The sequence below is a fragment of the Moschus berezovskii genome, chromosome 9 (assembly GCF_049115385.1).
Source record: "Moschus berezovskii isolate FMDL1 chromosome 9, NW_MosBer_1.0, whole genome shotgun sequence".
Taxonomy (NCBI): Eukaryota; Metazoa; Chordata; class Mammalia; order Artiodactyla; family Moschidae; genus Moschus; species Moschus berezovskii.
Window position 1 is genome coordinate 21,989,591 of NC_142468.1, and position 14,126 is coordinate 22,003,716.

General features: G+C 48.2%; 1 protein-coding gene and 1 pseudogene across 5 annotated transcripts in view; one reads left to right on the forward strand and one right to left on the reverse strand.

The window, feature by feature from the left end:
* The first annotated feature begins 1,576 nt into the window (after positions 1-1,576).
* On the forward strand, positions 1,577-7,932 carry LOC129563302 (serine/threonine-protein kinase VRK1 pseudogene; annotated as a pseudogene).
* Positions 7,933-8,710: 778 nt separating this feature from the next.
* SUSD6 (sushi domain containing 6) overlaps positions 8,711-14,126 on the reverse strand; it is a 98,016-nt gene continuing 92,600 nt past the window's right edge. For all 5 annotated transcript variants that reach the window (XM_055437123.2, XM_055437124.2, XM_088839503.1 and 2 more), the window contains exon 6: positions 8,711-12,514. In XM_055437123.2, the coding sequence (XP_055293098.1) occupies positions 12,489-12,514 (26 nt within the window). In that variant the 3' untranslated portion in view covers positions 8,711-12,488. The remainder of the gene's footprint in view (positions 12,515-14,126) is intronic.

A 14,126-nucleotide genomic window follows, 5' to 3' on the forward strand; every position in this document is an offset into this window, starting at 1 on the left:
TTCTCTTCCCCTGCCTCCTCCGCCATATTCATTTAATGGTTGATGTATCATATGTATTTAGCCTATGTTGATGATCATTTAGGTTATTCTGAAGTTTTGGCTTTATTCAGTTCAGTTCAGTCGCTCAGTCGTGTCCGACTCTTTGCAACCCCATGAATCACAGCACGCCAGGCCTCCCTGTCCATCACCAACTCCCGGAGTTCACTCAAACTCATGTCCACAGAGTCAGTGATGCCATCCAGCCATCTCATTTTCTGTCATCCCCTTCTCCTCCTGCCTCCAATCCCTCCCAGCATCAGAGTCTTTTCCAATGAGCCAATTCTTCACGTGAAGTGGCCAAAGCATTGGAGTTTTAGCTTTAGCATCAGTCCTTCCAATGAACACCCAGGACTGATGTCCTTTAGAATGGACTGGTTGGATCTCCTTGTAGTCCAAGGGACTCTCAAGAGTCTTCTCCAACACCACAGTTCAAAAATATCAATTCTTCGGTGCTCAGCTTTCTTCACAGTCCAACTCTCACATCCATACATGACCACTGGAAAAACCATAGCCTTGACTAGACAGACAACTGCAGTGAACAGCTTGTATACATTTGATATTTTTATGCAGAACATCTTTCAGAAAAAATTCCTGAAAGGAGAATTTCTTGGTCAAAGAGTACATTGCAATATTTTTTAAGTAAATAATTCTATTTAGAAACAAATTTATAGAAAGTCTCATGAATCATTTAGGGGAGTATGTTGTTGGATCCCCTTTAACATGTATTCCCTACGAACAAGGACATGGCCCTGAATAACCTCAATATAACCAACAGAACAAGAAATTAATACAGATACAGTATTACCATCTAATCTTCACACTGGACTCAAGTTTCACCAGTTGTCCCAATAAAGTCTTTTATGTCAAAGGATTCAATTCAGAATCACGCCTTGCATTTCTCTGGAACAATTCCTCAGTGTTTTTTGTTCTGTGTGAACTTGGCATTTCAAGGACTATATGCCAGTTTTTGTAAAAAGTCACTCAGTCTGGGTTTGTATCATTTTTTCATGATTAGATTTAGGTTGAGTTTTGGTGGACGTGTTTGGACATGATGCATTCTGTCAGGTGGTACGTGATTTTTTATTTGTCCCCCGGAATGAAGTACTGTCTACCAGGTTTACTTACATGGATTTCAGTTTACCTATATGGATTTGTGGCCTCCTATTTTATGCAATGGATTAAAATCTATTATCATTATTTTGATGCTCATGTCGTTCCTGATTTGGTCAGTAAATCTGTGGGCATCCCGCAGATGCCAGTGCAAGTGGGAGTACTTTGGACATGTACCCATCATTTTTTTAGCACTTTTTTTTACTTTCTGATACAACAAAATATTGCAAGTTCATCTCGTAATCTTCCTGCTGGGGCTCTGGAATCAGCCATTTCTCCAAGGAGTCCGGGTTCCTTTTAGTGGAAAACAGTCTTTAAAAGCCAAGATCCAGGTGATGGGGCCGGCGCCGACACGGAGTTGCGAGTCGGCGAAAGCGGCGGGAAGTTCGTACTGAGCAGGAGGCGGCAGTCGGCGGCTTGGGTGAAAATGCCTCGTGTAAAAGCAGCTCAGGCTGGAAGACAGGGCCCTGCAAAGAGACGTCTTCAGAACATTTTGCAGCTGGGGAGATAATCACTGATATGACCAAAAAGGAATGGAAACTGGGGTCTCCCGTTGGCCAAGGTGGCTTTGGTTGTATATATCTTGCTGATATGAATTCTTCAAAATCCATGGGCAGCGATGCACCCTGTGTTGTAAAAGTGGAACCCAGTGATAATGGACCTCTTTTTACTGAATTAAAGTTCTACCAGCGAGCTGCCAAACCAGAACAAATTCAGAAATGGATTCGTACCCATAAACTGAAGTACCTGGGTGTCCTTAAGTATTGGGGGTCTGGTCAACATGACAAAAATGGAAAAAGTTACAGATTTATGATAATAGATCGCTTTGGGAGTGACTTTCAGAAAACATATGAAGCAAATGCCAAAAGATTTTCTCGGAAAACTGTCTTGCAGCTAAGTTTAAGAATTCTGGATATTCTGGAATATATTCATGAGCATGAGTATGTACACGGAGATATCAAGGCCTCAAATCTTCTTCTCAGCTACAAGAATCCTGACCAGGTGTACTTGGTAGACTATGGCCTTGCTTATCGATACTGCCCAGAAGGGACTCATAAAGAATACAAAGACGACCCCAAAAGATGTCACGATGGCACAATTGAATTCACCATCATCGATACGCACAACGGTGTGGCGCCATCAAAACGCGGTGACTTGGAAATCCGTGGTTATTGCATGATCCAGTGGCTTAGTGGCCATCTGCCGTGTGAGGATAATTGGAAGATCCTAACTACGTTAGAAATTCCAAATTAGATACAGAGAAAATATTGCAAGTTTGATGGACAAATGTTTTCCTGAGAAATACAAGCCAGATGAAATTGGTAAGTACACGGAAACAGTGAAATTACTGGATTATGTTGAAAAACCTCTTTATCAAAAGTTACAAGATATTCTTTTGCAAGGACTGAAAGCTATAGGAAGTAAGGATGATGGCAAGCTGGACCTCACTGTTGTGGAGAATGGAAGTTTGAAAGCAAAACCAGTGGCAAAGAAGAGAAAGAAAGAAGCTGAGCAAAGCGTAGAATCTAGTGTTGAAGACATGGAATGCTCGGATAAACAGACAGAAGAGGCCACACAAACCCGTTCAAAAACCAGAGAGTCCAGAAGTAAATATTGTGAACTGGTTTTTCTTTTCTTCATTTGGCTTTCTTCCTTTCAATTTGACCTTTCCCTCTTTTTCTGTATTAAGTGTTTTATTTTCATGTGAGTCTTCGAAGTGGGGGTAACAATGAAGTACCTATGTGTTTTAAAAGCAGAATTTTTTTAAATCAAATAAATACTTTATACAATTAAAAAAAAAAAAAGCCAATATCCAACTTTAGGTGTGCTCGCTGCTGTTGAAGTGTCACTGATCCCAAGCCCTCTGGAAAGAGCTTGGGAATATCTAGCTCGTGTATATGTGTGTGCCTGTATACATGCATTAGTTTATTTATATTTCTATATTTATATAGATTGAAACCATGAAATCTTACCATTCCAATTGTTCGTTCTATTTCCTTTTCTGATCGTGTAATTCTGCCCCCACTTAATGGTATTAGAATTGAATTGTTCAGTAAATGAAGGGAAGAGGAACTGCATTGTAATTTGATGGTTATCACCAAATTACTCTCCATAGAGAATGTACCAATTTACACTCCCACTAGATATTTTTAAGCTTTTCCTTTTGCCAAACTGATAGGTGAAAAAAATATTAGTTCTGATGTTTTAACATGTATCACTCATTATGTGAAGTCTCTCAGTCGTGTCCGACTCTTTGTGACCCCGTTGACTGTAGCCTACCAGGCTTCTCTGTCCATGGGATTTTCCAGGCAAGAGTACTGGAGTGGGTTGCCATTTCCTTCTCCAGGGGATCTTCCTGACCCAGGGATCGAACCCAGGTCTCCTGTATTGCAGGCAGACACTTTACCCTCTGAGCCACCAGAGAATAAGACAGCCTATTCTTCAATGCTTCTCATGAAAAAAAGAAACGTGGCAAGGGAAGAGTATTGTAGTTGGATGTAACTACTGTCCCTTAATTCCGCTTTAAGGAAATGACGGAAAGGGCAAAAACACCTAACATTGAAATGGCTGCCTGGCTGCTGCTGGCAGAGACTTGGTTGCAAACACTGGGTGTCCCTTCTGTCCCCAAAGAGCTAGTGAATTGGCCCTGTACTGGAGACTTGGACCCGTTCGTGCTATCTCTGAAGACACCCCCTGCAGGCAGGAGCAGGAGCTGGCAGGTTGGCACCAAGTCAGCTACGCTCAGTGCTCTATTTTTATAGGGAACAGACTCGGACAGGAAGTCTCAGACACTTGTCTATGGGTATCCCGGATTTCTTGTGATTAAAATAATTAAAGTTTAATCAACCCAGAGGAGAAAGGCATTTCTAATTTTGGCAGATCTTAAGTTTTAGGTTGAAATTGCTCATACCGACCTCTTTTAATTAACCTGCAGAAGTGGCAATTTCAGATGATTCCTCATCTTATGAGCTGATACTTTCCTCCTATGGGTCTCTGCAGCCTGAAGAATGGGCTTTCCACGTGGCTCAGTGGTAAGGAATCTGCCTGCCAATGCACGAGATATAAGAAACTCGGATTTGATCCCTGGAGTAGGAAATGGCAAGTCATCCCAGTATTCTGAACTGGAAAATTCCATTGGACAGAGGAGCCTGGGGGGATGCAGTCCATAGGGTCGCAAAGAGGACAAGACAGAATGACTGAGCACACACACATACACACAGTCTGAAGGAACCGCTTCTTCACACTTCCCACCCTATAGCTCCTTGTTGACTTACTCTTCTACCTAGAGTATTAAAATAAAATTCATCCTTTATGACGTAAAGCAAATGGCACCTTCCCTGAGGAATCTTTGCTCATCCCCCAAGAAATGAACTCTTCACTCCCCAGGCACTTTGCGGGTGCTCCAATAACTTCCTTTAAGTTCTGCCTTAAATTTTAGGCAGCTGTTTAATCTCTTTCTCCCTTATTAGTCTGCACACTCCTTGAGGACACAGACTGACTTTTATTCACCGCTGTACTCCTGGGACCTAGTACCAAATTTTGCGTAGAGCTAACTCTAAAACAAAAACAAAGAAAGTGAAAGTGAAGTTGCTCAGTCGTGTACAACTCTTTGTGACCCCATGAACTGCAGCCTACCAGGCTCCTCTGCCCATGGGATTTTCCAGTCAAGAATACTGGAGTGGGTTGCCATTTCCTTCTCCAGGGATCTTCCCAACCCAGGGATCAAACCTGGGTCATCCACATTGCAGGCAAATGCTTTACCATCTGAGCTACCAGGGAAGCTTAAAAAAAAAAAAAAACCCAAAAACTGTTGAGTAAATTGGCAAATGAATGAATGACTAGAACAGGAGTGGGAATGGCCATCCCATAAAAAGGCTACAGCACCAAGTTCTGTAAGAGTCTTCAGAGCTCGATGTTCGAGGGCTTTGAGACCACCCCAGAAGTCACAGCAGCAGCCCCCATCCTTGGTGTGTCTGTGTGGAGCCGAAGTCCTTCCTTCACACACCCGAGATCACCTCTGATGCTCAGCCCACGTCAGCAGGCTGAACCCACAAGCATGCTGCCTTTTGCTGGAGGCTGGACAACCCACTTCCCCAGGGAGCTCCACAGTGGGGAAGTCCACACTTGCAAAGCCTCCGCAGTTTTCTGCCAAGTTGAGAGTCGTCAGCCACCTCAGGCTGGGGAACAGTTCAAGTTGCCCCAGATGGGCTGTTCAGGACATTCCTATGTTATGAAACTTCCTTTTCTGGTGGCCCTGGGGCATCATGGGAAATCTGAAATGCCAAACAGCTGTTCACCTCTGGGCGTGGGACGGGACAGTCCCCAAGCCCTGTGATGCTCCCCTACCTCCACAGAGCTTAGAGCAACAACCCGGGCCTGTCGTCATGGGACTCTGTCGTGTCTACCCAGGTACAGATTCATTTCTTGTCTCAGGAACTTCTCTCTCCCAAACCTGGATGTCTTGGACATCAAACTTGGACAGTTTTCAATTTATTTTAAAATTCAACTTCAGGAATAATGAAACAATTGTGGATCAAAATGCCATTTTCTTTCAACTGGCTTATTTTTTTTAAAAAAGATAATACCTCATGCTGGATTTCCCTGGTGGTCCAGTGGTTAAGAATCCACCTGCCAATACAAGGGACATGAGTCTGATCCCTCGTCTGGGGAGAGCCAACATGCCTAGGGGCAACTAACCCCCTGTGCCACAACTACTGAGCCCACGAGCCCTAGAGCCCATGCTCCGCAACATAAACAAGAGAAGCCACTGCAATAAGAAGCCTGCACCCTGCAACTAGAGAGTAGCCCCTGCTAGCGGCAACTAGAGAAAGTCCCTGTGCAGCAATGAAGATCCAGTGCAGCCAATAAATTAAAAAACAAAAACAAAGTAACCCATGCTGGCTGGTGAGATTGCTGGGAAAATGAACACTGCCAAGGAGATTGTAATTTGGAGTAACTTTCTTGGTGGGCAATTTGAGCTGTATCAAAATCCTCTAAAATGTGCTTCTTCTGATCTTGCAATTCTATTTCCAGCAGTTTATCTCAGAGAAGTAATTTAAAATACTATCAAACCACTGGTTATAAGAGTTTAAAAAAATTTTTGACAACCTAAAAGTCCAGATTACCAATATGATAGAGTCTATACAACCGTTAAAAATGGTGTCAATGAAATCTTATGATTAGAACATTGTCAGTAGAAGGTGGAATTATGGGTGATTTTAATTTTCCTTCTAAATTTTCTGAAATGATTGTGTTACTTTGGCATATTTAAAGATATTTTAAGTAGTCTGAGAAAGACCTGCCCTGAAGATTTTTACTTTTGTCCTTGTCTAGGAGTCTCAGCTTTCCAAATCGGGGTTCAGTAGCAGGGCAGGAAATTTCTTTTCTCCCCTTCCATCCCCTTTCCAATCTGGGCCAATGACTTCAAAGACAGCCCTTCCCCCAGCAGTTCTGCAGGTTTTGTGGGCTGTTTCTTTTGTTCCTCTCATCTGTCATCAAGAGAAGGGCTGCCAACCTGTGGCTGATCCCGTTTTGACAAAACTCCCTTCCCCAGCATTCCTTACCTGATGGGATATGCTTCTCCCCTATATTCCAAAGAGAGAGACGACTTACCTCTCACTGAAACAAGCAGTCTTGTCTTTCTGGGTTTTTTTCTTGTGGAGGAACAACTCTTGCTGCTTGGTGAATTTATTTCTCATCACATTCTGCATAGCTTAAATGCCTCCTCCCTCGACACCATGAAGGGCACATCCCAATCCTCTGAGATGAGGGTACTGTATTATCCTCATGACAGTATGCCATTTCCCTCCTCTGAAATTAAGAGTTCTTCCTCTATCTGAAGCTCACTGCTGGAGAACAGAGACTCTGAAAGGCAGCAGGAAGGGGATGAGGGCCTTGAGAGGCAGGCAGAATCTGGTGGGATGAGAAGTGGGCCGGGGAGGGCATCACTCCTTCAGGGCTATCTGGATTCGAGTTCAATTCTGGCTCTATCTTAGGCAAGTCAGTTCACCTCTTTAGGCCACTTCCATTCTATGTGATTCAGGGCTCTGGGCAGGGAAGCTATTGATACCTGCCATGTAGAGCTGCTGCGTGGGTTCACTGAGTTGATAAACATGGAACACTTAGAACCCTGTCTGGTGCAGAGTAAGTGCTTTTTAAGGACCAGCCATTACCACCATCAGGCTTCCCTGGTGGCTCAAATGGTAAAGAATCTTCCTGCAATGCAGGAGACCTGAGTTCCATCTCTGGGTTGGGAAGGTCCCCTGGAGAAGGGAATGGCAAACCATTCCAGTCTTCTTGCCTGGGGAATTCCATGGACAGAGGAGCCTAGCGGGCTACAGTCCATGGGGGTGGCAAGAGTTGGACGCAACTGAGCGCCTTTCACTTCACCTACACTATCACCGTCACTCTTCGAAGCTGGACACTTGTCTCTCCATCCCCTTGCACTTAGGGCAGTGTTGCTTGGGCAGACCCTACTGAAGACGTGTATTCTGAGCCTGAGACGGGGTGTTGGGCACAGACACCCCAGAATGTTTTTCCACATGACACTGTGTGTAAACACATCCTGACCGTTTCCCAGGGCGACAAACCTCAGGGTGGCCTGAATTTTTATCCCGAACTACTCGGTACATCTTTCCACTCACACCCTTACTACCTGTTGAGTACTGCTGGCTTCTCCCACCTGGCAATGACCCCTTTTCACCTCTAGGCCTTCTGCTCTTTCAGCTCGAGGGCTCCAGCACTTCCTCTCCCCCTCAGAGAACGGTGCTGCTGTTCACCTAGCTGCTCAAACTACCTTTTTCCCCACAGGACCAACAACTCCTTACATGGCCTCTCTTATGCACGTCTCTTTCTTATGTATCCCTGTAAATTCATTCTTCTTAAGTGACAGAGAGAGCTTCCAAAAACAAAGTGGAACTAAGTCATTCTATTAATTAAAACCATGAGGGCATTTCCTGTTGCCCTTAGGAAGAAGTGAAACATCCCAGCATGGCTGGCCAGGGTTTCCTACCATTAGCCTCTGTCTGCCTCCCTCAGCGGTCCCTGAGCCCTCTGCCCTCAGCCCCCTGCAGCGGCCCTAGACTCTTTTGGCTTCTCAAACGGCAAGTGCTTTTCTGTTGCCCATGCAGACGCTGGGTCCTGCCCCTCAGTCTCACTGTTCTGGCTTCTCTGTTCTCAGTTACATGGCATTTCATCCATACGGTGTTTCTGACTGTCCCCTCAACGTAACTTCTGTCACCACAGCCATCACTGGAAGCCACTGTCTTCCTTCCTGACATGTTAGGAATTCCATGCAGGCCCCCAACTCACCATCTTGCTCACTGCTGAAGCCCAGCTTGAGCACAGTGGTTGGTATGCTGAGAGCTCTAACAGGAAGACTGACGTGTTTTCACTTGTGTTTGTGGTCTCTCCTCCTTGGTCCATAGACCACCTCCCTGTTCCATCTCCTCTTATCAGGTACCTCTCCCCCTCAGAGCTGGTATTTTCATCCCCTTCATGAGATCCTGCCCCTGGGAGGATTTCTGCAAAAACTTTCTGGGAGGATCACATCTCTCACAACTGCCTTCAAAAGAACTTTTTTTTAATTATTATTATTTAGAAATGCAGTTATATACAGAGAACAATTAAAATTAAATTAAACTTTGTACAAATATTAAAATACTATCTTAACACCCACTGCAATGTACAGGATACCAAAAAATATATATATAAAATAAAATAAAGCAAACCCAAACTGATTGAGTGACATCCTGCACAGTCAATGATGCGTGTGTCATGTGAAACCATTGCTGAGATTCCATAATGGTGTGACGAGCTGCAAGGCCACCCTCAGCCCTCTCTTCTCTCTGCCTGGCGATCCAAGTGCTTTGCCCAGGTGCATCCCCCCAGCTCCTAGCACAGGGCTCAACCTTGGGGTTCTCGTTCAAAATTCTACTAGATTTTCAACTGGCAGTTAAGAGAGAGTTGCTTTCCAGGAAAGCTGAGCCTGCCTTTCTCTCTCCAGGGAACTGGCTACTCTACCACGTGGTCTGCGAACCTGCCACACAAAATCCTCTCCGAGCCCCTCACTGGACTCCAGTAACAACAGGCCCTGTGCTGAAGGCCAGGAGCCCCGGCAGGCTTCAGGGAAGCTCCTGGACTCTGTCCTCAGGCAAGGATCTAGAAATGTCTGCAGCATTTTCATTCTCTATGTAGGGATGCTCCCTGGGAATGGAAGTGACATTGTTATGTGGGAAGTGAGTGGTTTGAGCTCCATGGGGGTGGGGAGGGGAAAGGTCAAGTGCTAGGGATCCTGTGCCACCAGTGACTTAGCAGGAAAAGTATCCCTTTGTCTGGCCATCAGCTTCTCCATGAAGCTTCACGGCTGGGGGAGGGGAGGAGGCAGCGGGCAGGAAGAATGGGGATGAGACATGAGTTAAGTTCTGTTTGCAAATGGAGTGTTGGGAGGATGTACGTTGAAATGCCTTATAAAACCAAAAGAACTCACAGAGTGGCCAGGACTTGGCCCATTTCACAGTTCACACCCAGTGAAATGGGAACACAGCACACAAAATTCAAAAACGGCAAAAGATAGAGCCTACCTGCTGAACTAAGGCATTGAAAATGTTAGAAATTTTAAGTGATTTTTCACCATATACTGGCCCTTGAAAGTCACTGGAATGTGACTGCAAGTTGCCAAGATATAAAACCTGCACTGAGTCAGCCTGTGTACGCAAAAAAAGAAAAAACCGCTTCTAAAAAGTCCTTTGGTGCCGACCGTTCCTCCACTACAAGTCCTCTGCTGGGTTCCCCTAGAGTTGAGCTTGGGGAAGCCAGACCCAGGCAGCTTTCCCCACTGCTCCAGGCCCCTCTGGTGGCCCCCAACACCACCTTGTCTCTCAGCCAGGCTCTACCCCAAGGCTGCTGTGTAGGCCCATTCCTTCACAAGAAACAAGGGCCAGAAGCTCTAGAAACAGCAGTTCATGGCTGATGTGGGGGACGAGAACTAACTGCGGGAAGCCGTCACGGGGGGGTAAGCAGGGAGGTGAGGCTGGCCAGGCACCCACAAGCCAGGGGACTCCAGGAGGCAGGCCTCATCAAAGCCAGGGACAGGGGAGCAGGGGAGGGGAGCCTTCCAACTTTTCTCTCCTCCCTCCCAGGTGGCAAGTCTGGACTTGTGATCCCCCCAGGGTGGGCGGGCAAGGTGGAAGGAAGGGTTCAGAAGGCAGGCTTTTTCATTTTTTTCAAGCGGCAGGCGGATCATCTCTGTGGCTGGATAAACCGCAAACAAAAAGTGCAATCTCTTGGGGAAAACCCCCAGAGTACTTATATAAAAAAGGGTAAGAGCTCTGTTTAAAAAAATATTCTAGACTCGAGTTCAGGTGCTGGAAGATGGGGAAATGAAAGCTGCGGGCTCAGCAGTGAGACTCTGGAGGCCCCCCAGCCCCCCCACTGGGCCTTGGTCCCTTCTGGAGGAAGACAAGGGCACTGCGGGTGGAGCAGAACCCTGTGCGGGCTGAAGTGACTGGGGTCGTGGGGACTCTGCCCTCCAGATGGGCCCCAGGCCAGCCACGGCTGGCAGGTATGTCTCTGGACACAGCCTCTTTGGAGGCCAAGGGCAGGCCTGCTCTGTTTTGCACTTTCCCTCGGGCACTTCCTCCTCTCGGGCCAGGGCTGCGGGCGCCGGGTGGGGAGGAGAGAGAGCGCGAGACGCTTGGCAGGCACTGCCCTTACCTGAGAGGAAGGAAGACTACAGGGGTGCGAGAGGCTGGGATGAGCAAGAATAAAGTGCGAGTGTTGAGCGAGGGGGCGGGAGGCTGAGAGAAGGCCCTTCGTGCCCCTCCTCTCCAAGGCCACCGGAGCTACCCTGTTAGGTCAGGAACTGAAAACACACTGGGCTCTAGTATTTTCAGGCTCGGGGGAGGAGCAGAGGGGTAGTGCTTCAGGAATAAAAACAATAACAAGCACTCCTTAATGCCACATCTTGTGAAGAGGTAGCAGCCCGGCTGGGCCCTGCCACCCGGCCAGAGGGAGCGGCCCCAGCAAGGGCCCCGGCCATTCCTTCCACATCCCACGGCATCACCAGGGCCCTGGAACTAGGCTGCTCCCAAACCAGCAAGCGCACGCGGTGGGTGGGGGTGTGTGCTGATGTCTCCGGGTCAGCTGTGACGAGTGGAAGGTGGCAGGGGAGGGCGGGAGGAGGAGGAGAAGCAGCAGCGAGCAAGCGGCAGCACGCTTCCCGGGCACAGTTACTAAGGCACGTGACTGCGGTGATGAGGACCCTCAGGACCGGGCCGGAGCTGCCTGCAGCTGTCTGGGGGCTCGGTCGGTGCCCCTCAGGCCCCCTTCCGTCACCACGAACCCAGGACAAGGCCACTGGCCCCCAACTGCCAGTGACCAGTGGAGCATCCCACGGCATCTCAGAACTCTCACGTCCCAGGGGGATGCCACCTGCCTTGGCCGGCAAGGAAGCCAGGGCCACGTGGCATCACACCCAGGAGGCAGCAGGCACCTTCCCCTTAGGCTCCAGGGAAAGAGGAAAAAAAAAACCAAGGCCAGGAAGGCCAGATGCTGGAAGTAGGAAGTGAGGACTTGCATATTAGGAAGACAAATGATTAACAGCCACCTTCCTCCCCTCCCTTGGGATCTTCTGGACGCTTCTCAGAAACTCACCAGGGCCAGGAGCCGCCACCTCTGAGCTAGACAGCTGGGCACAAGGATGGCTGCGGGAAGACTTTACACAGCCTCCGTCCTCAGTCGAGGCAGCACGCCACCACTGTCAGTCAATGGCAGGCCCAGGGCCCTACACTCTGGCCCCAGTTGAAGCCACTTTTGGATCTGCTTCTGCTAAGGGCAGTGGTGCCAGCCTCCAAAGCGAATGGGCCAGGCCAAGGCCTGGCCCTCCTAGGGGGGCAGCAGTGCAGCCATGAAGGCTTGTAGGACAGCAACTAGCCTGTGTGACAGGGAAACCGGATGGGATGGGAGGAAGGCACAAGTAAACATGGCGCGCTCGGGCCCACATGAGCTGGGGGGGGCTGCCACCCAAGAGCTGGCTGGAGGGGACCCGGAGGGTTCCGGGGAGGGAAGGATTCAACCCAGCATGTTCAGATAATGTCCCAGACACAGGTGGGAAGGCTGGGCCAGGCAGGGAGCCAGCTCCTCCAGCCGTCTAGCAGGCAGATGGCGAGACTCTTCCTGGACTTTCCAGCGAAGTGGGCCTGCGGGCCCTCAGAGGTGCAGAGATACACAGACACACAGGTAGGCAGCTCGGGTCTCCGGGCAGGGTGGCTGGAGGACATGGTGCTCAAACCCACTGGGAGAGAAGGGAGGGCACAGAGGAGAGAAGCCCATGGCAGCCCTCATGCTTCTTTCAACAGTGGGATATCTGCGGGCGGAGGAAGACGGAAAGCAGAGTGGTTACCCTGTGTGGGTGATAGCGCAGCTCACCCCGCTGCGGGGACCTCTCACACACTTCCAGGTAGTCTAAACCCCTCAGCCCTTCTCCAGGCCTTCCTTGCTCATCTCTCTGTGTGAGAAAACCTGAACAGTCAGGCCAGTATTCAAACCCTTTCTGGTCCTGCCACCCTACACCCTCTTCTCTGCTTTGATGCTGATGGTTTAGTTGCTTCTCCTTCTACCCTTATTCTCATCCTATGAGGCTACTGAGCCCTGGTAAGTCTCAACTCCTTCTTAAAGCCATCCTCCAGCTGTGTGATTCTGAGTAAATCACTCCCCTTCTCTGGGTCTCAAGTCATCTCACACGTCACCTGGGTTAGACTGATATCTGAAGGGCCTGGCTTCCTTCAGAACTGTCTGCCCTGGATAACTCGGGCTTAGCCTGCAACCAACTCAATAACCTAAGTGTCTGGTTTTGCGCACCCCTCATTCTGACATACCTATTATACCTATTCAACTGACATGAATTTGAGAAAACTCTGGGAGATATGGAAGACAGAGGACCCTGGTGTGCTGTAGTCCATGGGGTGGCAGAGTCAGACACGACAGCAACAACAACATTCTGACACGGACCCTACCATTTTTGGTTCCATTTTTTTCTCAGGTATATGCTCCATCTTCCCAACTGACTGACAGTCCATGCATGCACATAGCATGTTTCGTGGTTCTTTCCATTGCACCTGAAACCTAATCCAGCACCAGGCACAAGATGGGCTCTGTCTGAATAATGCTTGTTCAACACGTGAAACAAAGCCAGGGGACAAGGAGGAAAAGGGAGGAGAGCTGGCACCCCAGGGCTCCTTAGGAAGGACAAGGCTGAGGCCTATGCCAACACAACGAGACACACAGCATGTACAGCCGGTGCCCCGGGGGTCACTGGTTCCAACTTTAAATCTGGCCCAAGTATTTAATGGCCCCTTCCTAGCTCTACATCCCACCAAGAAAATAGGAAGCATACTGCTGATACTCAGGAAACCCTAAACCTGATCTGCACTTAAAAATTTCCAACTTCTTGGCTTTCAGATATTCTAAACCTTAGACACTAACTGTGCCCAGGACTCGCAGGAAGGAGAGAGCTCTAAAGCACTTTTGGCAGAGGGGTAGGGGTGGGGGGCAGAGGGATTGGTAAGCATAGAAGTCCTCACTTTCTAAAGGGAAACATCTAGGTTTATTCTGCATCCTGAACCACAGTGGGATTTCATGTAAAGATGGTTTTTAAAATGACAAGAGTCAATCCCGGTGTTTGATGCTCCAGGCTCCGGTAAAGGCAGAGGTGTCAGGAGGCAGCAATTTCATCCTCTGACAGCTTTACCACAAAGGCCCTGGAGTTACCTGGAAAGCAGTATGGCACCATGAATTATGATACAGGCTTGGGAGCAGATCCATCTGGCTTCAAATCCCAACTCAGCCATTTACCAATGGGCAAATGACTTACCCTCTTGGAGCCTCAGCTACCCTATCTGTAAAATGGGGTTGGTAAAAATACCTGCCTCTCAGGATCACGGTGAGGTCTGACCTGAGGTAGTGCAAGAAAAACAAAT